Raw genomic sequence first — 26,132 nt, forward strand, 5'->3', positions numbered from 1 at the left:
CGATCTCCTGACCTCGTGATCCACCCGTCTCGGCCTCCCAAAGTGCTGGGATTACAGGCTTGAGCCACCGCGCCTGGCCGATTCTATTATTGTATCTAGTTGCACTCCCTCAAGTAGGCTTAGAACTTTTACCACAGTTATGTCTCACAGCTAAAACAATGTCAACAAACCAAAAAATGTTTGTGTTCCATGACAAATGTTTGTGTTCCATGACCAAGTCACAGTGTCAACAAGTCACAAGTGAAGCTTGTTTAAATCAATAAATATACTAATTTAATACCGAATCTTGTAGCTTAAAATGTGGTAAAACACAAAATGATCTGGACCTTCAGCAGACAGCTAAGTATCTATGATTCTCTCTATGAGTGGTTATACAGCTTTCTGAAGAGTTAAGGAAAAAAATCCCTATCCTTCTAAGAGAGTACACTACAGGGTAAAGGAGCTTTCCTCATCGTTAAGAATTAAGTACTGCCTGGAGACTATTGAGAAAGAGGTCATCCATACTAGTCTCCCAAATAATTGGAGCCTTCAGGTGAAACACTGCAAAAATATCTGGGCTGCAATGCTTTGCCATGAAAAAGACTACATAAAAAATAAGGAATTTTTTTCTCCAAAAGAAGAAGCCAGAGCCATAGTTCTCAAAATATTTCCATGGAACAAGATGACCTGAGTTAAAAGGCTGTTTACGATGAATAATGGCAATCTGTTCCCAACTTACAGAAAAAAAAAAAAATTAAGTTAATGGAAAGAATTCTCTGAATTTTGCTGAAATCCTGCTACCATTTATCTGCTAGCAGACAAGAAAGAGATAAAAGAGTAACATGATAACCTGTAAAGGATACTATGATTTCCATATGTTCTGCTAATTAAACAATTTGGAAAATTATTAGTTTGAAGAGTTTACACTGTGAAATTACACTTCATTATAGAGAAGGTAAAACTTATAGCAGCACATAATTTAAGTTCTGGTGAGCTTAGGTTATTCAATAAATTACACATTTCGATCTTATCAGAAAGCTAAAGTGGTTTTTTTAAAAAGCATGGTTCAAAACTGTTTAACATACTCAGGAGGCTGAGGTGGGAGAATCACTTGAGCCCAAGAATTTAAGTCCAGCCTGGGCAACATAGTAAGAACTTGTCTCTCAAACAGAAAAAAGTCTAATAAGATAGATCATGATGTTTATAACATATTGCAAAAAAATTTATAAAATAGTTTGTAAGAACTATTTCCCATACATTTAAAAAATAAAAGAAGGCCGGGTGTAGTAGTTCACGCCTGTAATCCCAGCACTTTGGGAGGCCAAGACAGGTGGAACACCTGAGGTCAGGAGTTTGAAAACAGCCTGGCCAACATGGTGAAATCCCATCTCTATTAAAAACACTGGGGGTACACATACGCAGTCCCAGCTCCTCTGGAGGCTGAGGTGGGAGGATCACTTGAACCTGGGAGGCAGAGGCTGCAGTGAGCCGAGATCATGCCACTGCACTCCAGCCTGTGTGACACAGTCAGACTCCATCTTAAAAAAAAACAAAAAGAAAAGAAAAAGATATATGTCAAACTTTAAACAGTGGAAAGAACTGGGGCAAGATTTAAGGTTCTCTAACTTTTCATCTTCATTGCATTTTACAAATTAGTTACAGCAGTCAAAGTAGTATGAGAAAAAGAAAGATATTTCCATTTTGGAACTAATTAAAATTGATATAAGGTATATGTTTCTGTTTTCATCAAAGTAAAAAAATTACATTAAATCTATCATGGCTGTAAATGATATAGCAAAGTAAAAGCTTTCACTTAAATAATTTTTAGTTTAAAAATACATACTTGTTTAGTATCAGCATCAATAAGATCAAAGAATGCTCGAACTGTAGTCAACTGTAATTGTTTACACCTAAGGAACAAAGTAAGTGTTACAAATAAAACTTTCTTAAAACATACACTTTTAATCAAAATATACACAATTCTACTGTTTAGTGGAACATCTGAGTTTCCTTTAGTGCTCTAAACTCAAAAATTATGTAACAAATCATTCTTATTAAGCACATATCTTAAATATGAAACCTATACAAATAAAGCAAATTAAATCTTCCTGGATGTTTGACAGAATTTTCAGGGTCCTTCTGTTTTCCCTAAATCCCCTCACCTAGCTAGCCATAGATGTACTATCTACCCCATCTTTATATGCCTGAAGTATGTCATTCTAGCAGATACTACTGCTTGCACAGCCAGAGAAAAGTCAAAAGAGAATCTCTAAGCTGAAACACAATGAGATAAATATATCAGGGTCTGCCTATTTCTTGACCCATATGGATAAATTTAATTCCTACTTGGTTTTCCATGTGCTGCTCCCTAGAATAGTCACTGCTCCATTAACCAAATCTGAATATGGTGATTGGCCAGAAGCTCAGAAAGTCCTACTAAAAGCACAGTTGATTTCACCCAACTAGGAAAAACTCAAAAACTTTGGTATTTGATGTTAGCTTCATTTGAGACTAATGCTATTGGGTTTTTGGGAGATTGTTTTACATGCTGTCACGAGGACCTTGGTCAAACTGAAACAAGAACCAAGATTAGGGTTCCAAGCTTCTCAATTAATATTTCTTCCATAGTCTTATTTATGGATGAAGTTCTAAGAAAGTTAACAAACCAGGCCAGGCACGGTGGTTCACCCCTGCAATCCCAGACTTTGGGAGGCCAAGGTGGGTGGATCACCTGAGGTCAGGAGTTTGAGACCAGCCTGGCCAACATGGTGAAACCTCATCCTTACTAAAAATACAAAACTTAGCCAGGCGTGATGGTGCACGCCTGTAATCCCAGCTACTTGGGAGGCTGAGGCATGAGAATCACTTGAACCCGGGAGGCAAGAGGTTGCAGTGAGCTGAGACTGCACCACCGTCCTCCAGCTTGGGCAGCAGAGTGAGACTCTGTCTCAAAAAAAAAAAAAGTTAACAAGCCAATTAAATTATTGCATTAAGGAGAAAGAGGACCATGACACATTATCAAAATAAGTTATACAAGTATTAACTTACCACACAATGGAGAGGTGGTCTGTTGAGACCCAGGTCTTAGGCACTGCTGAACTCTAAAAGAAAAGAAAAAAATAATCAAACTTACGAAAAACACATTTGTTATTCTCTAAAAGGTTTGAAATTCTTACAAGCTAATATTTAGAAACACATAATATAGTCTCACTATACTGTGATGCCTAGATATTTTTAAATGATATTCTTATAAAAGGTGATCCAAATACATTAGAATTTTCCTCTATAAAACATAACTCTTTCTAAATATCACTCCTGGTTAGTCAAGTTTAAATTACCTTTTAAAAATTATTAAAGCAACCACAGACTCTTTCCTAAAGTTTAGTATCTGACCTTTTTTTTTTTTTTTTTTTTTGAGATGGAGTTTCGTTCTTGTTGCCCAGGCTGAAGTGCAATGGCATGATCTCGGCTCACAGCAACCTCCGCCTTCCGGGTTCAAGCGATTCTTCTCCCTCAGCCTCCAGAGTAGATAGGATTACAGGCATGCACCATCACACCCAGCTAATTTTGTATTTTTAGTAGAGACAGGGTTTCTCCATGTTGGTCAGGCTGGTCTTGAGCTCCAGACCTCAGGTGATCCGCCTGCCTCGGCCTCCCAAAGTGCTGGGATTACAGGCGTGAGCCACCGCGCCCGGCAATGTCTGACTTTTTACTACTCTAATGAGAGACAAGTTTAAGATTCTTTAATAAATCACAGTTAATGCATAAGTTACAAAAGACATTTTAGTAATTTTAATTTTGACTAAACTACCACTTGATAGATTCTAAGATGTTATTTCTTCATCGGTGGTATACCTAAGAAATACCTAGACCTAAGGAGATTTTTCAAACCAAATATGCCTGATCACAATTCCAAAACTACCAAATCTGACTTTCCCAAGTTGGGTCCAGGCTTATATATTTTGAAAAAAAAAAAATCCCTAGCTGAGTAGGATGTATACAACTAGTAAAAGATAGACACAAGGACAAAAGGCTTCTAAAAAATTAAGTATTTGCAGAAGGCTTCCTAACAATGGCACAGCACTCCTTTTCACACCAGATAATGATCTCTCTGTGAATAGCATCTTACACACAATAGGGGCTCATTAAGTAAATCTGATTTTATTTTTCATAGCATCTCTTTATGTACCATCAAAGAGACAAGAAGCTGCCATCACCAGAACTGTCAAAACAAAATGAAAAGAGTAGACTAACAGCATAGATGCCAGAAAATTTACAGAGGCCTAAAATGTCTCTTTAATAAATGAACTGAAAAAATAGATATGTATAACCTCTAAGGAATCACTATCGCCCTTGAACTCTATAAAGTATCTTTATCTATAATGTATCTTTGGGTTCCAAGTTCTGAAGTGGGAGGAATCTACAGCTTACTTGATGAACTTGTAAGTACTTGACATATTTAGAAATTACGGCTGATAGTTTACTAAAAAAAATTAGACAACCAGAGTTCACTGTTGTTCTTAAATTACATTAATGGTCAGTAGAGTAAGAACTCTTAGTAGACAGCATTTACCATTACCAAGAATATAAAGCTGGTTTACTTTCATTCAGTTTAATTAATGCATGTGTGCTAGAGTTGAAAAAGGAAAGGCAACACAAATTAAAAAATCAGTTGCTCATGATTGTTGTGTTGAAAACTGCTAAATGTCTACCAAAATCCATTCTTTTTTTCTTGCACACTTGGCTAGACTGCAGCTCTTAGCCTGTCTTGCTTTAATATGTGACCGAGGCCGGGTGTGGTGGCTCACGCCTGTAATCCCAACACTTTGGGAGGCCAAGGCAGGCAGATCATTTGAGGTCAGGAGTTTAAGACCAGCCTGACTAACATGGTGAAACCCCATCTCTACTAAAAAATTTTCAACAAATTAGCTGGGCATGGTGGCGTGTGCCTCTAATCTCAGCTACTCAGGAGGCTGAGGCAGAAGAATCGCTTGAACCCTGGAGGTGGAGGTTGCAGTGAGCGGAGATTGTGCCATTGCACTCCAGCCTGGGCAACGAGAATGAAACAGCATCTCAAAAAAAAAAAGGACTGAGTTTTTTCTAATCGTATGTGAGCAGGAGTGATGTGTGCCATTTGTAGGTCTGACATGTGCCTCGTGTTCTTTCTTCCTTCTTGTGGTTGAAGATGACTGCAGCAACCCTGAAAGTAAAGCATTCAACATGGAATGCCTACTCTCAGCCTGAGTTCCTGAATGGAACCTCTTGGAAAACCACACCAACCTAAATATCCACCCAGGGCAGTTACGTGAGTAAAACATCAACTTCTATTGTGCTTAAGTGTCATTACCTGTGTGGGACTATATTACAGCAGTTTAGTCAACCCTCTTAATACAATTATGGTCTCTAACTTAAACCCAGTGAAACCCCGTCTCTACTAAAAAATACAAAAAACTAGCCGGGCAAGGTGGCGGGCGCCTGTAGTCCCAGCTACTCGGGAGGATGAAAAAAAAAAAAAAAAAAGATTTTTCCAGTCCTAATGGATGTAAACATCATTTAACTATTCTTGAGATAATCATTCAAAAATTGTTACTTGTTAATAATTTTTTACAGTGAATATACATGTAGATATATGAAAGACTAGAATATCTGGAGGCTAAAAAATAAATCTTAGGTTATACAATGGCCAGCTTTGATAAAGTTCCGTAAGTAAAATATCTTCATCAGAGATACAGAAATCAGAGATAACAAGCTCCCTTGAAAGCAACACATTATCAAATGGATTAGAAGAAAAATAGGGAAATACACACACACTCATGCCTACACACATACAAAAAAAGATTAAAGTTCTTTAAAAGATAAGCTTTAGGATGTGGTATCAATACAGCATCATGCTCCAGACAAGGTCCAGGAAATAAGTTACATCAAATTTCATATGACTAAATCATCTGTGTTTACAAGGAGTTGACATTTAGTCTTTTGAGGACTTCCAACAAATATCTGACCAAAATATTCAACACCAAATAGCAACATTCATATCTCTAACAATGAGGTTTGACAGATTTACTAATTTAGTTCCAAAGCTATTCTGGCTACATCCCAGTTCCTCTAGTTATATGAAAATGGTGGGTAATAGCAGAATAGCTTAATAATTTTTGTCTATGTATGGCAAGCATTCAGTAAATAACCTATTTAATGAATGAACAGTAATCTAAAGTAGGATAACAGTAGGTGAGATAAACAAAGGAGTATCTATGAAGAGCTACAACTATGAAACAGTGACTTTCTAATGTTATCTCCTAAAAAGCAAAAGGAACAGGCAGACTACATTCTATGCATTTTCTCTTTAGGAAGTAAGTTATATTTGGAGATGATGTGTATACCGAGTTAAGAAGCTAAGACCTTAACTGAAGACTTCAAGGTTAAATATACATGAAAGAAGTCCTAAAAGGAAACTTGACTCACTTTACATAGATTATGTATCCCAGTTAAAGACCAAATACTTGATGTCCTAGCAGGGAAGAATAAGTAGCAAATTAATTAATCAGGGTCCTACTTATACTTTATACTGTCAAAGCTAATCATGTTGTTAAAAAATAAGTAAACTTTCATTCAAGTTTAACATTCAGGAGTATGTGATATGTTTGATACTCCACTATGATTATATCTAGTACAACACTCAGATATAACTGGATTCCCCTGCATTCCAGTCCACACATTCTTATATTTACAACTCTAATCAATGAACAGGCTCTTATTTTGGACAAGAAACCATTACTCCTCATAAATAAGGGTCATTTTCATCAAGTTTCTAAGATCCTGTGTACTTACTTTTTTTTGTTTGTTTTTGAGTCAGAGGCTTGTTCTGTCATCCAGGCTGAGGGGAAGTGATGAAATCACAGCTCACTATAACCTTGAACTCTTGGACTCAAGTGATTCTCCTGCCTCAATCTCCTGAGTAGCTGGGACTATAGGCACTTACCACCATGCCTAAATTAGCCTGGATAATTTTAAATTTTTTTTTGTATTTTGTAGAGATGGAGGTCTCCCTATGTTGCCTAAGCTGATCTTGAACTCCTGGCCTCAAGCAGTCCTCCTGCCTTGGCCTAACAAAGCACTAGAATTATAGGCATAAGCCATGGTTCCTGGCCATCCTTTTTACTCCCTATAGACATATGCATCCACAACTCTGCCGTCCCAACACATTCATATTCATTCATTCATTCATATTCCCTCTTTCTCTCTTTCCCTCTCTCTCTCACACACATGCATGCACATACAGCAGTCCAACACCACTAATTCAGCAGTCATTACCACGCAGCTATACATTATTTCTTCTTTCATGCTCTACTGGGTCTATTACATTACTATTTCAATAGAATCTTAAAAAAAGATTACCACAACAGATAAGGCACTGGTATGATGGCTTAATTTTGGTAGAAAAGTCAATCCTGAACGAACTTGGTAATCCCGGAATCCTCCAGCTACAGAAAGTGTGGTTAAATTTATGTGTCGAGCATTTAGAATCCAATAGTTGTTTACAGTCGTATAAAAATCTGGTAGGGAATAAAAAAGAGACATTAAAAAATAGTAGCTATTCCCTGAAAGAATAAGATATCTATACAGTAATATTAATATGTAACTGAATTTTTGCTTAAGTCATTTCATCTATAAACAGTGTGTTATTCACATTTCCCTACTTTCAGTAAAATCAGTATCTTTACACATATTCCTACTTCCCCATTAAATAAAATTATAAATACTAAGAGTTACTAATGGTATCAATTAAAAAAACCACAAATTTTACTAGTTTTGTATCCATAAGCAAACACGTTTCTACATTCCACAAGGATGATGTTTATTTATGAGTCACACAGTATAGCAAAAAGAGAAAAACCTAATATTCTTCCAAAGGTAAGATTTTACATTATCTTACAAATTATTGCATCATTTACAATATACATTAAATGTATACATTACAAACTGTATACATCACATATGTGCAGTATTTTATATATCAATTACCCTCAATAAAGTGTTTTAAAAAAAGAGCTGTAGAACCCTCCCTATGATGGCAGTGTCCCAGCTTAAAAAGCCTTAGCTTGGGAGGCCCAGGAAGGTGGATCATGAGGTCAGGAGTTTGAGACCAGCCTGGCCAATATGGTGAAACCCAATCTCTACTAAAAATACAAAAACTAGCTGGGCATGGTGGTGTGCACCTGTAATCCCAGCTACTCAGGAGGCTGAGGCAGAAGAATCACTTGAACCTGGGAGGCAGAGGTTGCAGTGAGCCGAGATTGGGCAACAGAGTGAGACTCTGTCTAAAAAAAAAAAAAAGGCTTAGCAAATCTCTTCTATGGCCAACCACCAGCACACAAGCACTATTGAAATCCTTACAATCTATCAGGACAATACCACTGACGTTAGTCTTAAGACTATGCTACTGCAGAAAACCTCAGGTTAGGGTTCAACCCATTTATTGTAACAAGTAGTTCAAAGGGAAGAACCTGCAGACAATTTTTCACTTTGTCTATTGAAGGTGAAAAAAGCCTAGTGTCAAAGATTAAATTGAGGCTAGAGCAGGGGATTTCTCAATTCTTTTTCTGGTTATCAAAACTTAATGCATTTTTATCCTGGCATTTGATCCCACTCAGGGCTTCAAACATTGGGTACAGCAAGCTGCCCCTATTAAAGATCTCAGCAGTACTTACTTAGATTACCACCTAGCAGACTGACTCTTAACATCTGGAGAGCCTGGGATGTAAGTACCAGTGGGGCACACATGCCATATGTCTAGATAGTTTAAAAAGTCAAAAATCCAGCTAATAACCTGTTAAATCAAATATATTTTTTCTGCCTATCTTGAAAAATACATCATTGAAATGACCTGCAAGGCCAGGTTCAAATTAAGAATTCTCAGACACCTCAGAGTTAGCCACTGGATGGTGGCAGCATGGGAAGAGCAGATCTCCAGTCTCTTACTGTGCTTCACTTCCCATCCCAATTGGATCCCGCATGACAAGGGCCTCATGTGCACATGCAAGCTCTGTCTGTACTTTCTGCAGAGCTATGCCTTGGCTACAACTCAAGCTTAGGATTCTACATACCTGCCCTCAGCAGAACAAAGAAAATAAAGAGACCCACACAGGTCCTGGAAGCAGGCTTAGGGCACATAGACAAGAAAAGTCTGGAGGCAGCCGGGCATGGTGGTTCACGCCTGTAATCGCAGCACTTTGGGAGGCCGAGGCAGGCGGATCATGAGGTTAAGAAATCGAGACCATCCTGGCCAACACGGTAAAACCCTGTCTCTACCGAAAATACAAAAATTAGCTGGGCATGGTAGCACGTGCCTGTAGTCCCAGCTACTCGGGAGGCTAAAGCAGGAGAATCGCTTGAACCCAGGAGGTGGAGGTTGCAGTGAGCCGAGATTGCACCACCGCACTCCAGCCTGGCAACAGAGTGAGACTCTGTCTCAAAAAAAAAAAAAAAGAAAAGAAAAGAAAAAGAAAAGTTTGGAGGCTTGGTTAGCTAGATCCCAGTGCAGAAGTAAAGGCACAGCCTCCACGTGGGGAGGCTACTTAGCCTTCATACCTCTCACCCTCTAGGAAAGGGTAAGAGTAGAGCAGCAGGAGCCTCCAAAGTGCAGAGCCCAGTGCAGGGCCTCCTTCCTCCTACTGAAAGGCAGTATTTTCAACAAGTATAAGCAGGGAATCTACTTCTGAGGTCATATGGATCTCTGTCTCTCAAAACCTTAAAATTTTCATTCTAATTTTGACTTAGTAAAATAAAAAGAATAAATATAGAATAAGGAGGAAAGACTTGCTAATCACAGGAAAGGTACAGGATTCTTGACCCTAAGAATCACTTTCAGCCTGAGCCTTATAGAGACAGAACAGTGCCACCCTCCAAAGCAATAAAACCTATTGAGGGTGTATTCCTCAAATAATTTTTAAAATATATTTAAGTCATTCTAATTTAATCTATGTGGGTCATCTACATATACCATACAGAATGCAATAATATAAAGAGTTCTCAATTACGGTGACAAGTACTATGACTTTTAGCCTTTGATTTTTTTCCTAAACCTAAGGTCATTTAAGATTATTAGACTACAACAAATTTAAACAACTTCATTATTAAAATTAAGATGTTCTTTATTAAAAGACTTCTACAGGCAAAGTTTTAAATGTACCAACAGAAAAACTGGGCCTCATAATAATCACTGTTGCACCAGATACTTAACAGCAAATAAATTATTCTTTGGCAATGCTGTTATGTTAAGAAGGGCACTTTAGAAAAACTACTTTGGTTTGGAGTCACCGGGAAATATTTCTTACTTAACTACAAACAAATTTTTCATCAAAATTAAGATAACGCAAATTTTTATAGGTAAGAAGCTATATACATTTACTAACCAGGAAGAATTCTTCCTAAAGATTTTCTTCTACTCATATAATATTCCTATAAGCAGTGAGGATAATCTCTGGCTTTTTTTAACAAAAATCTGAGATAACAGACATTTAATTCTTATTCTGTGACATTATCACTATTTGATTAGATGATGTCAATCACAAACTCCTACATTTCATTCAAAATTCCTGCAAGATTATAGTATTATCTATGGTTTTATTTCCTATGTTAATATACTTCAATTAACAGGCAGTACAGCATGCAAAGTTAAGAGCACAAGCCCAGAAGCAAGTTTACCAGGGTCAAATATTGGTTTCACTAGTTTCTTGCCACATGACTCTAGGCAAGAACATTATCTTGGCCTTTTTCTATCCATAAACATGAGGATAATAATGGTACCTACCTCATGGGACTGCAGTGAGGATTAAGTGTGGTAATACTTAACCATGTGAAGTCTTTAAAACCCATAACATAATAAGAGCTCAATAAATATTAGGAATTATACCTTATTATATAAAGTGTTAGCATACCTTTGTACTTAAAAACTAGACATTGCTACTATTTTACTTAAATATAAGCTTATTTTGGATAGAGTCCTAAAACAGTTAACAAAGCATAGGAAGCTTAAACACATCTTAAGAGACAGGGTACCATCCTCAAAAATCACTAAACTGGCCAGGCATGGTGGCTTATGCCTGTAATTCCAGCACTTTGGGAGGCTGAGACAGGCAGATCACTTGAGGTCAGCAGTTTGAGACCAGTCTGGGCAATATGGCAAAAACCTGTTTCTACTAAAAATACAAAAATTAGTGGGGCTGGTGGCACACACCTGTAATCCCAGCTACTTGGAAGGCTGAAGCATGAGAATTGCTTGAACCTGGGAGGCGGAGGTTGCAGTGAGCCGAGACTGCACCACTGCACTCCATCCAGCCTGGGAGAAAGAGCAAGACCCTCCCTGTCTTTAAAAAAAAAAAAAAAAAAAAAAAAAAAAAACCTAAACGGAAGCCCTAGTGCCTAAGAATTATAAAACACATGTCAACCATGTTAAGATGCTATGGACAGACAAAACTTAACAGTAGCTTCAATTATAAGCCTAAGTTCCAAGATATAAAGAGACACACACTCAGAATTGGAGGTTCAGATTTGCAATCAAGTTGCTTCATCTATATGCTACAGATGGATAAATCTGTAGCATACTCTAAGGGGAACAGCCCTAGAGATTTACTTATTTAATCTTAAGCAACAATGGGGAGGTCGGTTAATGTTTACCTAACAGTACTCACCTGTAATGAAACGATCTAATGGCATCACAGGAGCAACATGAGGTGTGGCTTGTGTAATAAGAAGATTTATCAGATCGTGCTTAAAATTTTTCAGTGTAAGCAATGCTCTTGCAACAAGGCCACCCATAGAATGACCAATTATTGCCACACTTTTTGGAGCAAATTCTTGACCCTATTAAAATAAATCATCATGTCATAATTAATACTTTTTTAAGTATTTTAAAAATACTAAATATTTCTCTCTGCATATGAGCAATTTTATAGGAAAAAGAAAATCAAACTATTTATATAACCTCCCACCATAAGGTACAGAAGTACATTTTCATATAGTTTTAATTAGTGTATACATACTATTTTGTATTCTGCCAAACGTTTTTAACAGGTATATCTTGGTTTTCTGGGCCAATAGGAACAGTTGGTCTAGCAAATCATGTTTATACTGGTTGTTACACTACATGTAATCTGAGGCATAATTATATTTCGTATGTACAAGATTATTAGGTTTTATAAGACATAAGAAATCAGATAATTTGTTTGAAACTGAAAATATCACCCAAAAAACACCAAGATGATTACAGTTGTGACAGCAATATACTACCTTATCATGTTATCTTTTATCTCATCAAATTATTTCTCTATTGTGCATTTTGGTTTAAAAATGAAGCAGCATTCCAAACATTTATTCACTGACAATTACAATATTTTATTTTTTAGATAAGTGCTTTTCAAAAAATCTTTTATTTTCAACAATCTCCTCAGTCTCATTACCAGACTTTTGCTCATCACCCCCAACACGGATCCTTCCTATGTACCATCTCTTCTCAATGAGTAGACTGAATCTCGTGCAGAAGAGTTAACATAGGAGGCCTGAGACTACTGTCCTTGGCATGGGCTGGATACAAGGTTGGCTCTTGGCTGGAATCTGGAACCTTATATTTGGGGGACATTCCCACCATTCCATAATTGATAAGAGTGCCTAAAATGTTTGTGCAAACAACATGTTTTATGCTGAACACCTGCTGTCCTCCAGGCTGGAATTTTGGTATGTGCTAGGCAGAGGGTATCTATGTGATAAGTCCCCAGTAAAAACCCTGGGCACTGAGTCTCTAATGAGCTTCCCTTGTGGACACTATTTCAGCCATGTCATAATATGCTGGTATAGGGATTAAGTGGACCCTTGGTGATCTCCAATACAGACCTGATCTTAGCGAAAGCCATCCCCTACAACTGTGCTCTGAAACCTATCCCTTTTGACCTTCTCAAGTACATCACTCTAGCAATCCTTCTCATTTTCTTCTTGCATTATTGCTTTTCCCTATCTACTAGATCACTTTCATTAGTGTATAAATATACTGGTATTCTCTCTTAAAAATAAAAATAACTCCCTTTTAATTCTCCCTTTCCCCTTAGTGACTACTTTACATTTCTTTACAGCAAAACTCTAAAAACAAGTTGCAGGCCAGGCGCGGTGGCTCATGCCTATAATTCCAGCACTTTAGGAGGCCAAGGTAGGTGGATCACTTCAGGTCAGGAGTTCGAGACCAGCCTGGCGAACATGGCAAAACCTGGTTTTTACTAAAAATACAAAAATTAGCTGGGCGTGGTGGCACGCGCCTGTAGTCCCAGTTACTCAGGAGGCTAAGGCAGGAGAATCACTTGAGCCCAGAAGGCAGAGGTTGCAGTGAGCTGAGATCACGCCACTGTACTCCAGCCTGGTGACAGAGTGAGACCCTGTCTCAAAACAAAAAAACACAAACCTCCAATTTCTCAACTTCCATACACTCTTGAATTCATTTCAATCAGACTTTCACCCCAACATGCCACCAAAACTGCTCTTGCTAAATCACCAAGGAATCTAATGGTCAATTCTTAATTCTTTCTTTTTCTGAGACAGGGTCTCACTCTGTCACCCAGGCTGGAGTGCAGTGGCACAATTCATGGCTCACTGCCGCCCCAATCTCCTAGGCTCCGAGTAGATCCTCCCACCTCAGCCTCCCAAGTAGCTGGGACTGCAAGTGTGCACCACCACGTCCAGCTAATACATTATATTTTCTTTTTTTGTAGACACAGGGTCTCACTATGTTGCTTAGGCTACAATGGTCAGTTCTTAATCCTCATCTTATTTGACCTATCAATAACATTTGACACAGTTGATCACTTCTTCCTTCTTTGAAATATTTAAGTTAGTTTCTTTGACAACAAACTCTCCTAGTTCTCCCTTTGCCTCACTGGCTCCTCCTTTTTAGTTTGTTTCTGGTTCCTTCTCATCTCTCCTCATTTCTTAAAACTGAAGTGACTCAGGCCTCACCCCTTAGATCACTTCTCTTTCATAGCTTTGTTGAAACCATCGGTGATCTCTTCCAGTCTAGTGGCTTTAAGTGTATCTACACACTGTCAACCTCTCAGTAATTATCTCGAGACTGTACTCCTTCTCTTGAAGTCTAGCCTTGAACTCCACCTGTACAGTAGCACACATGGAATGCCTAATGTGCATCTCAAACTGAATCTGTCTAAAACTAAACTCTTCATCTCCTCCATATCTGTTCCTCCTATACTCTTCCCTACCTCAGTTAATGGCAGTTCAATCTTTCCAGTTTAGCCAAAAAACTTGGGGTCATCCTTAACTCTTCTTTTCCTCTCACTTTGCCCTTCCATATCTGATCTGCCAGCAAATTGTACTACCTCAACCTTTAAGATTTACACTGATTTGACAGTTTCTCATCACTTCAACTGCCACGACCTTGATTTAAACCACCACTATGTCTTGAACACACCCCACCACTTCCTCCTTACCATGCCACTGTTTTATAGCTACTTCCCCTGTGCAGCATGGCATTCAAAGACTGAAAAACACACATTTTTAGAGCCCCTTTCTTTGCCTCACTGTCTTCTTTCTCATACTGCTTCAGCAGCCCCCAATTCCAATTCTCTGCTTTCTTTAGCTAAGTGATATCAATGTGCCCTGCTTGATCTCCCCCTACTTGCTCCATGGTCTGGAAAATGCTTTCCGGCAGAAATTCAGAGCAATCATGGAGCTCACTTCTTCCAGGGATCATAGTGCTTTGCCGCTCAATTGTCCAACATCTCAAAACAGGTGCTTCAGATATCTTGACCAGTTTTACAGTTGTTTACATATGCAGGTGGTCTACCCTAGTACCAGTTACTTAGTCATAGCTAAAGGTAGAAATATTTACCAACGGTTTTTAGGTAATGCATTCCACTCGTAATTTATATATAAAGTTTTAAAGGTTTTTCTTCCTGAATTCACCATAAGAAATGTTTCTTATAAATTTAAACTTCAAAACCATTATGGAGGGCAAGACAACAGACTCTCACAAAAAAATTTTTGTGCCTTCTCTGCTTCAACTTCCATATAAACAAATACATTATTTAAAATATACTGAATCCCTCTTTAAAAAGGTGCTGATAGGCTGCACCACTATTGATTTGCATACTTATCTCTTACCTTATAGAGTTTGAGAATTGTTTTAATACATTCATGTACAAACTTGGTCTGCTTCTGAAGACTTCCACCATACAGAGCCACCAGTTCTTCATTGAAGTTTACACTAAAGAAGTCAAAGTGGTACTTGAAGTCAATGTCCTCTGCTTTTCTAAGTGCAATGGAGCCAATAGAACGAACTGCAGAGGAAAAGAGTGAAGTGCACATCAAACAATATTTACAGGTTTCATCCATTCTTTCTTCAGAATTTCTTAGTAAATAACCTTCTCCTGCATCACGAATATAAACCACCTATTTCAGGATGAAATTCATTAATAGTACCAATTTAGAACAAACTAATCTAGCAACTGTATGCCTTGAATGCAGTAAGTGTGACCTAAATATTTTTAAAATTAAATAAAAAAAAGCAAACAGATCACTCACTCTCTACCTTCTTTTCCTTTGGTAGGAACAACAGTAGCTAAAAAGGCAGGATTCTTTGAAGAATAAGACATATGAATTTTGCCACACTTATTGAGGATTTTAAGAATGACAAGGTTCCTACAAGAAATACCCATTCATCACTTGGTTTAGATATTCATGGTTCATTTGTCTTTTTCTCCTACACAGGACATCCAATCCATCTGTAAATGCTTCCATGACACAGCTTCCAAATCTATCCCCAGTTGAAATTTCTCACCATTCCCACCACTATTGTCCTAATCCAAACACCACTATCTCTTATCCGAACTACTCTAACAGTTTCTTTACTGGTCTCCCTGCTTCCACTCTTTTTGTTCTTGTTGCTGTTTTGTAAATCTTTTTAAAATATATATTATAAATTGCCTATATTAGGTGGCACAAAAATTGTAGCATATGGTTTAGCAAACAAAATACCTGTCTGCCATTTCATTTTGTAAAAACATATACTACGGATACATTATAATCCACATATTATACAACTCACTATATAAAACTGTAAAATTCGGCCGGGCGCGGTGGCTCAAGCCTGTAATCCCAGCACTTTGGGAGGCCGAGACGGGCGGATCACGAGGTCAGGAGATCGAGACCATCCTAGCTAACACGGTGAAACCCCGTCTCTACTAAAAATACAAAAACTAGCCGGGCGAGGTGGCGGGCGCCTGTGGTCCCAGCTACTCGGGAGGCTGAGGCAGGAGAATGGCGTAAACCCGGGAGGCGGAGCTTGCAGTGAGCTGAGATCCGGCCACTGCACTCCAGTCCGGGAGACAGAGCGAGACTCCGCCTCAAAAAAAAAAAAAAAAAAAAAAACTGTAAAATTCAATGGTTTTTAGTATATTTGCCATCTCTGGTATATATTGTACAACCATCTCTGAAATCTAACATTAGACATTTTTAATCACTTCAAATACAAAACTCTGTGCCTACTGGCAGTCACTCTCCATTTCTTCACTCCTCCCAACCCCTAGGCCTAGCAAGCACTGATCTACTTTCTGTCTCTACGGGTTTGCCTATTTTGGACATCTTATATAATACGTGGCCTTTTGGAACTGGCTTCTTTCACATAGCATGATGTTTTCAAGGTTCATTCATATTGTAACATGTATCAGTCCTTCATTCCTGTTTTCTATTGAATAATATTCCATTATATGAATATGTCACATTTGATTCATCTATTCATTAGCTGATGACCATTTAAATTATTTCCACCTTTTGGTTATTATATGCTGCTATGAACATTTATATACAAGTTTTTGTGTGGGTATGTTTATTTTTCTTGGGTAGATGCCTAGGGGTGGAATTTTGGGGCCACATGATAGCTCTATGTTCAATATTCTGAGGAACTCCCAAACAGTTTTCCAAAGTGGCTGCACATTTTGCATTTCCACCAACAATGTTTGAGGGTTCCAATTTCTCCACATCTTCACCAACACTTGTTGTTATCTGTCTTTTTTTATTACAACTATCCTAGGATGTATGAAGTACTATCTCATTTTTTATTTATAGTTCTCTGATGACTTATGATGTTTTAGTATCTTTCCTGCTTCCATTCTTGCCCTTTAAATGAAATTCTCTTCATAGTGAAGCCAGAGCAACCTTTTTTTTAAAAGTAAATCACACCTACCAGATTGCTTAAAAATTTAGTATCTGACAATTCTCGTGTTGTAAAGGACGTGAAGCAAAAGAAGGTAAAATATACTGCTTTTAGGAATATAAATTAGCACAATCAGTAAAGATTAAAAAGATACACATAACCTGTAACATGGAATTACACTCTTGGATATCTATCTTACAGAAGCACAGGTTTATGTGCTCCAGGAAACATATGGAATAATATTCATTATTTTTAATTGCCAATAAATGTAAACATTTATTCTGTCCAAAGACAGACGGGACAAACCATGGTATAGTCTTACAACAGAATAACATAGAATAAGGAAAATGGATGAATCACAGCTCATACAACAACTTGGATGAATGTTAAAGATAATGCTGACTGTAAGAAGCCAGACACAAAATAATACATACTGAATGACTATATTCATATTACAAAATTTAAAAACAGCCTCAAATGAATAGATTGCATTAAAACTGCAAAGAAATTAAGGAAATTACCATGTTAACATTAGGATTGTGATTATGTCAAGAAAGAGAAAAGGGAGTTTTAACCACGAAGGGGCACATAAGTCCTTTCCAGGCTGCTAGTAATCTACTTCTTGACTAGGGTTTTGGTTTCATGGGTGTTCACTTTATAATAATTTGTAACCAAATATCTATGTTCTATGTGTTTCTCTGTATGTAATATTGCAAATGCAAAGATTAATTTTAAAAATCAGATTATATTTTCTTACCCAAAGCTCTCCAACAGTTTCTCATTCAAAGTCTTTTCCACAGCTTATATGATATGGCCCATGGCTACTTTTCCATTCTTATCTCTTTTTATAACTTTCTCTAGTCACAGTAGCCTCAAATGCACAAAACACATTCCTGCCTCAGGACCTTCCCTCAGTCAAGCCTCTCCTCAAATGTCAGCTCCTCACAATGGCCTTTCCTGACCACTTCATCTAAACTAGCCACTTCCTGACCCTTTTATCTTCTACCTCCTGAGTCTGTTTTTGTTTCTAGCTTTTAACATTACTGACATATTTGTTTGATGGCTGTCTTCTCAATAAGCATATAAATTTGATGAGAGAGGGACTTTGTCTTGATATGCTCTGGATCCCTGATACCTGGAATATGGCTTGGCTCATGGTAGATACCTGCAGATACGTGCTAGATGAATAAACACGTAAATATTTGCACATGTCGAAACAATTCTAGTCTCATTACAAAGCAATTCTAGTCCATTAAATAACAAGAAAGCAGGTTTTAGTTTAAAACGAAATTAATGCCAGATTACTTGGCTGTTATGCCAGAAATAACTACTATATCTCCAAGCCAACATCAATTTGGAATCTGTACATGTAACTTCCCTATCCTCACCTTTCTGTGTTCCCCCTAGTACTTCTAAATCTCTCTCACTTAAATAACTCCAAAAGAAGAAAACTAATCTCTCTTGTTCTGCATAACATTAGCCACTGATTTATTTCCCTAATCAATGCTTAAGGTTCTGTTCTCTTTACCCTCCATTTCCAACATAAATGTATTTCCTCTGCAGATTCCCCAAGGGGTTCCCCTTTATCGTCTACTTATGCCATCCCACTCCATCTTATTCTTTGTATCCCTCTCTTAGCAAAGTGGTCTTCAATGCTTCTAAGTATTTCTCACATGTATTCTCTCTCAGAGAAAATGTCATATTTTGGTCTCTCTGTAAGCCCAACACAGTACTTCACACACAGCATGCATTTCATTTACTCTATTTGATTCACTGAGTATGGATATGATTCAAATTTTTGAGTTGAATTTTATAGCTTTCAAAATTTACTTCCAGTAAGACTTACCTTGCTTATAACTTCCAGCATTACCAGGAAGAAAGAGAACTGGAATACCCGTCAAAGGGAGAATTTTGTGTTCTTCAGCATATGATCCCTCTCCATAAAGATACAACTCATATGCGGGATAGCGTTTTGCCAGTTTCTTTGGAAGTTCTATTTTCTACATTAAAAAAATGTAGTTTCACTTCAGTCAGTTTTATTAATACAATTCAGCCTCACCATATGCAATTCTGAATTAAGGAAATTTGAAATAGTGCAATATAAAAATACTACTGATATTAAAACCACACTTCATACACAAAACAAATTCTACTTGTAGTTTATTCATATAGAGAATCAATCTTGAATTGTGTATATTTTGAACCATGCAGTCTTCAGGAAAACATAAAAGAGGGACTACCTGAATTTCCAACCAATACAAATTACTCAAAATGGCCACTGACAATGGTATATGTCAACAAGTTACATAATTGGATAAGTATCAATTATACTTAGAAATGATAAACGCTTTCCATCATCAAATCAATTCTTTTTTTCCATTTTTAACTATTTTGTCTCTCCTTTTACTCAGACCCAACTATACATTTCAGCTGTTATATTTTCAAAAGAAAGTAACTTGTTTTATAATGTAGCTTTCTGACTTCTCAACTTAATATGTTTTGGCCTACAATATGCTTAACAAATTAATCTTTATAGCCATGTCTTGGTCAAGACATGTACACTTTTCTTACCATAAACATTCCACTGAATTAGTATCTATTTCAGTTTTCATGGACCAGGTGCATGATTTGCTGGCAACCTTTAAACTACCCTACACTTCATATTATTGTATACCAATAATACAGCAGCTCACCTAACTACTGAGTCAGTAGTTCACGTGCATTTTTTTTCAGCTTAGTATAAATTATCTCTTAATGTCATCCTCAAAGGCAGACATCTATAAGAGTGGTAGTAAAGTATACATACACCCTTTTGCTCCTTTTCTTTTTTTATTTTAAAGGAGAGAAGCCATTAAGAATGAAGCCAATTACATTGGACAGTAATGTCTACTTATTTAGGTATACACAGATCTAGCAGTGCTGTACATGTGGTATGTGCTTGATAAAAGAATTTAACCATGGAGTGAATTTCAAAACCTGTAAATGTTGCTAATGACTACTGAAAACCCTCGTTGTTCTAAAAAAAAAAAATTCTGATCATTTGTGCACCTTCCTAAACATCCCTTTGTAAACGATCTATGCCAATAACACCACAGAAACAGCTGCAGAGACTGTAAGCTTATTAAGATACTAGCAATCTTAGCTATCTCCCCAAATACTCAAAATACAGAAATACTAACCCCACTATTCGTTTTACATTTGGTATATGTACTTCAATGCAAATTAGTCCCAATACTGATTGTCCACAGAATACAATCAAAAATGAAAATGACATGATAGTTTACTTCTTGAGGTACAAATTAAACAAGAAGAAAACATAAGAGAACAAAGAAATAGTTTCTTATTTCCTCCCAATTTAGTACACCATTATTCTTTTAGTACGGTAGCTAAACAGAGTTTGGACTAGTCAAAAATTAACTCAGAAGAACAGGAAACTATCTAATATATCTAAAAAGAAATACTTAATTTTCTTGAGACAGAAAAGTAAGCAAAAATATACTTATATATTTCATAAAATACTATTATGAAAGCAATTTTATAGTGAGAAAGAGTATTTTTTAAAATATGAACGTATACAGAGTTTTTAAAAAAGTATAGAGATGGACAAAGAAGGCAGAACAAAAAAAAATAAGAGAGGAAGCAAGAATGGTAGGAGTTGTAGGCAAATGGCAAAACTCCATTTCCAGACAGAGTTCAAGTTGAAAGGGAAGAGCAAAGACCCAGAAGAGGTAATTGACCACGTTGACAGAAAAAGCATAGGCATACAAAAGGGATGCTGATAAGAAAACAGAAGACTGTCAAGGGATTTAAAAGGAAAATACTTATAGGAGCAGAACTCCAATATAAATTTTTTTATTCTATATAGTTTATTTTAAATGAGCAACCCCTCTACCATATTAAGATCACTTACCTTTATATTTAAATATTATCTCCACAATCCTGCCTCTGCTGTCCACCTTCCTTGACTCTGCCTTAGTGCAGGTTCTTCTCATCTCTACATAAACTCTCTCAAAAGATAAACATTCTAATAAACTCCTGAATACTAGAAAAATGCTGATTCAAGAAACTAAAATATCTATTTTATGATATTATTTAATTGTAAACTTAAACTGAAAAATAAAGTTTGATTTCCATAATTAACCAAAAAAAAGATTTTGATCAAGATGCATACACATAGTTTTTAAGTTCACATAGTTTTTAAAAATTCTCACAAAGAGCTCTCAGTCAGCCCTATGCTCTCCACCCCCTATAAGAATAGTTCTAGGGGCTCCATTAAAAAAAAAAAAAAAAGAAAGGCCTTAAGGACAACTGAATTTTTCAGACTTGTCTCTATCCTTGCCTTCTATAATCCATAGTTCATACTGCTAACACACACACACACACACACACACACAACAAAGGCTTAAGAGACGTCCTTTAAAATCTGGTTTAATTATTCTCACCTACTTTTTTTTTTTTTTTTTTTTGAGACAGGGTGCCACTCTTGTTGCCCAAGCTGCAGTTCAGTGGCACAATCTCGGTTCACTGCAGCTTCGACTTCCCGGTCTCAAGTGATCCTCCCACCTCAGCCTCCTGAGTAGCTGGAACTACAGGTGGCACATGCCATCACGCTTGGCTAATTTTTTTTAGCAGAGACAGGGTTTCACCATGTTATCCAGGCTGGTCTTGAACTCCTGGGCTCAAGTGATCTGCCCGCCTTGGCCTCCCAAAGTGCTAGGATTACAGGTGTGAGCCACCTCATCCTGCCCTTACCTACTTTCTTATAACTTAGATATGACATGCTTAAAAATGTATTTTTAACATGTTTTTGAATTCAAGATTCAAAAGGATATACATTGAAAAGGATCTCTCCTACCCATGGTCCTTCAGCCATCCAGTTGACCCTAGAAGGGTTATTAGTTTGTGTGTGCTTCTAGAAATATTTTACATATATACAAGCAAATGTGTTTATCAATTTTTTTTTAGTTTTGACATAAATGATAATATATTATAAATACTATCCATGCAATGTGTCCCAGTGCATTACCACCTTCACATATATATATATATATATATATATTTTTTTTTTTTTTTTTTGAGACGGAGTCTCGCTCTGTCGCCCAGGCTGGAGTGCAGTGGCCGGATCTCAGCTCACGGCAAGCTCCGCCTCCCGGGTTCACGCCATGCTCCTGCCTCAGCCTCCCAAGTAGCTGGGACTACAGGCGCCCGCCATCTCGCCCGGCTAGTTTTTTGTACTTTTTAGTAGAGACGGGGTTTCACCGTGTTAGCCAGGATGGTCTCGATCTCCTGACCTCGTGATCCGCCCGTCTCGGCCTCCCAGAGTGCTGGGATTACAGGCTTGAGCCACCGCGCCCGGCCCACATATATTATTTATGCCTGCAACGTTCTTTCAGTACTTCATACACCCTCCATGTCCCAATTTACTTTGCATCTTCTCTAAAGCCTTTGAATACCCAGGACAAACTTGGATGCTCTTCTTTATATGAAAAGCTCTGTACATACTCTCTTATGGTGAAATTATAACACTCAGTACATTGTATTGTAACTAAGCACTACACGCCCATTTCCTCCATTGTATTTATCAAGACATAAAGACACAAGCTCTAATTCAGTTCTAATTCCCTTTCACCTACACCAAGTAGCTAGAAAAACCTGGCAAAAACTAGTCATTCAATAAATGACTTTCTAAATAAGTAACAAAATATATGACTCATTTTATTTATTTATTTATTTTTTTTTTGGGACAGAGTCTCACTGTTGCCCCACCTGGAGTGCAATGGTGCAATCTTGGCTCACTGCACCCTCTGCCTCCCAGGTTCAAGCAATTCTCCAGCCTCAGCCTCCTCAGTAGCTGGGACTACAGGCACACGCCAACATTTCCTTTCAGAGAGCAACCGTTAGGTTACATATACGAAGACAGCCAAACAAATCACTGTGAGAGAAACAACTCAGGTGTTTCTTCTAAAATTCTGCAATGTGCCTAAAACCAATTGCTACCAAATAAAAGTTTTGCCTTCCTGTCATAACAAGGCAAGAAGCTTTAAAGGATAAAGTATATTTTGCCTCATAGGCTTCAGATATGGGTTCGTGAGATGTTCAATTAACTCTGAATAAGTGAATCTGGGAAAACCAGAGGTAGAAAATGAATAGAGATAACCAAACAATTTTAAATCCAAAATTCATTTTTGCAAAGAGTTTCAAATTTATGCTCTGCTTTTTTAAAAAAATGGAGAATAAAATTGAATGTGTTTCAACTACCTTTCTATTTCTGCTGGCTAACTAAAGAAGATGCAAATGAGCAGAAAAAGGAATAAAGACATCAAAAATGAAGAAAACCCAATGACTAGGACATCTCACATCTGGGTATCAACCTGTGAACAATTAGAGAGCTGACTTATAAAATATAACTAAAAGTAAGCAATATGTAAAATATCTTTAAAACATTTTTATTCATGGAAGCCATTTGGTTCTCAACAGAATGGCCTCATTTATCCAGAAAACTCACTATGTTCAAAATGACTCATTTCTATAGGCTGGTTTTAACTGTGTTTGTAAGATAACATGACCTTTTTGTTATGCAAAACAAAAGACTAAGAATACAATATAAACATTATCATGAATTAACACAGCTTTTTACATCATGAAAACCTGCTAAAAATCAAAAACTTCTGCCACTCCGATTATTACTGTATTAGCAAATTATTAATAGAAGCGTAAAACCCCAAAAAAGCAACTTAAACCAAAATAACTAAACCTAGACTACTCAACAACAAAAAACCCAAAGAGCTCTTTACCATTAGCTACACTAATTTTCCGTTTTTCCAGTCAATTTATGAGGCAGGAAATGCGTCTGTGAGATCCATATGCTTTGTTCCCAACACTAAGGAGAACAATTTCTACTTCTGTGAAATTAAAATAGCTTCAATAACTGTAGGAAATCTAAAAATAAATGGGAATTAGTAATGCACTGTTTCAAAATGATTTTAACCTAACTCTTCAATGCAGTACAAAACTAAAGTGACCTACATCAATCTACTGGGAGTTTCCTAATTATTAAGCCAAAAATAAGGAAGGAATTATAATAGCTCTATTTTCAGTTTTTTAAAATACTAAACTAAAAAGATTTGATTAGAAACGAACAGAGAGGACAGTAACATGTCAAAATCTTCTCCTTCAATAGCATCCCTACTAAATGTTTCCACTCTCTTATCATAAATGCAAAACCAAGGTAAGGATCTAAACACAAATGAAATCTAAATTTACTAGAATTTTTCCCATGGGAAAGAATGCTCCTCAGCAATCTAAACCTTAAGTAGTCTTAAGATCAAAATAATAGCAGCGTAATCAAGTAATAGGCTTCCTCCATAATGACTTGTACAAAGAAGCAATCAGGACTTGCATCCTTCACCCCCCCCCAAAAAAAACTGCTGTGATTTTAAGAGTATACTAAAAATGCATTTTATCAATATGTGTTATAGTGCATATACATTTTATGGTAGGGAATTATTATTACAATAGGTAGTCCATAATTAAGAGATGCACTTAGAAATAAAATAATCATTCGGAAAAAATCTCTTAGGACAGTTGTGTAATTTGTCTGCGCCTCTTTTTACAGCTAGTCATGAATGAAATTCTAGATTTCTACTATGCCGAACTAACGAAGCCATTGATTGAAAACATTCAAAATGGCATGGAAGCGGTGGGGGTGGAGAGAGAAGGGTAGGGTCTCTCTTAAACTCCGAACCCAGCGAGAAAACAAAAACAGCACCATGAAATAGATTTTGTATGCAACTGTTAAGAGGCTCGGCTGCTGAGAGACATGCATAAACACAGGTATGCACACACACACAGGCAAGCCCACACACGCACGGCCCCTTAACCTGCAAAATAAGGGGATCTGCAACATCTTTCCAAGAGGGGATCTAGTTTCCAATTTAATGACTCGCCAGCTTATCCATAGGCAAAACCCTGGAGTCTCTAAAAACAGCCTTGGGAACTATCTAGCCAATATACACTCTGCAGACGCTGGGTTCCTTTCTAGAAATGCGAAATCTGACGCGCGAATCACTGGGCGCGAGGGGAAGAATTTAGGCGCGTGGGAAGCAAAGGAAGGTCCTGGGGCACGGGTCAAGGCAAGAACGCGAGAGGGATGGAGCTTGGGTTTAGGGAGCAGGGTTGAGGCTGCCTCTCTGGGCATAAAGGGGGCTGGGCCCGACCAGTCAGAAGAGCTTGTGCCCAGGATTTGGGGCTAGGGAGGCGGAGGGACAGCGGAGTAACTACGAGGACGACCACGAGGATGCTCTCGGGAAATCATCTAACAAACACCCCACTGTGAAGAAAGGACACAAAGGGTAGGTGACGGGGGCAGGAAGAGGATGCACAGTCTCCCCGGGCGGAGAAAACAGAGGCAAGGACGGGACAGGGGGCCCGCGAGGCGCAGAGAGCCAAGGCAGGACGACCCCACAGAAGGAAAAAGGCACCAGGGGCCGGAGTCTTGGAGCGCCCGGCTGAGGAGAGCGCAGAACCTTACCTGATACTCTGGGTACTCAAACATGTAGCTCATACTGCACTTATTCTCCTCGAAGCCGAAGAAGACATCCCACAGCCCCAGGGTTGCCATGAAGACCATGAAGACATAAAACGCTAGGTTCCAGAGATTGACTGAGTGAAGAAACATGGTGCCGCCGCCTCCGCCGAGGGGCCCCAAGCCCGGACTGAGCGAGCCAGAGACTGTCCGACCGCCAGCCCCGTAGCCTAGCCCCAGCCGCGCGCGCCTGCGCTGATGCCCGGCCTGCCTGCTCGCCAGCCGCGCAGTGCGCCTGCGCGCACCAGGTCCGCGGCGCCTCTGGCCTGTACCAGAGCAGAGGGAGGAGTAGGTGTTGCCGCGGGAGCGCGGATCTGAGGGGAAAGAGGAAGAGCGAGAAAGCTGGGTGGGCTGGGTTGGAGG

General features: G+C 38.0%; 1 protein-coding gene across 1 annotated transcript in view; it reads right to left on the minus strand.

Moving 5' to 3' along the window:
- Positions 1-25,874, minus strand: part of PGAP1 (post-GPI attachment to proteins 1) — a 76,718-nt gene extending 50,844 nt beyond the window's left edge. The window contains exons 1-7 of the mRNA XM_011952070.1: positions 25,716-25,874; positions 19,032-19,185; positions 15,136-15,311; positions 11,670-11,841; positions 7,375-7,532; positions 3,028-3,080; positions 1,823-1,889 (exon numbers count right to left, since the gene is read on the minus strand). Coding sequence (XP_011807460.1) covers positions 1,823-1,889; positions 3,028-3,080; positions 7,375-7,532; positions 11,670-11,841; positions 15,136-15,311; positions 19,032-19,185; positions 25,716-25,862 — 927 coding nt within the window. The 5' untranslated portion in view covers positions 25,863-25,874. The remainder of the gene's footprint in view (positions 1-1,822; positions 1,890-3,027; positions 3,081-7,374; positions 7,533-11,669; positions 11,842-15,135; positions 15,312-19,031; positions 19,186-25,715) is intronic.
- Positions 25,875-26,132: the final 258 nt, after the last annotated feature.

This window comes from Colobus angolensis, unplaced genomic scaffold (assembly GCF_000951035.1).
Source record: "Colobus angolensis palliatus isolate OR3802 unplaced genomic scaffold, Cang.pa_1.0 Scaffold330, whole genome shotgun sequence".
NCBI classification, from domain to species: Eukaryota; Metazoa; Chordata; class Mammalia; order Primates; family Cercopithecidae; genus Colobus; species Colobus angolensis.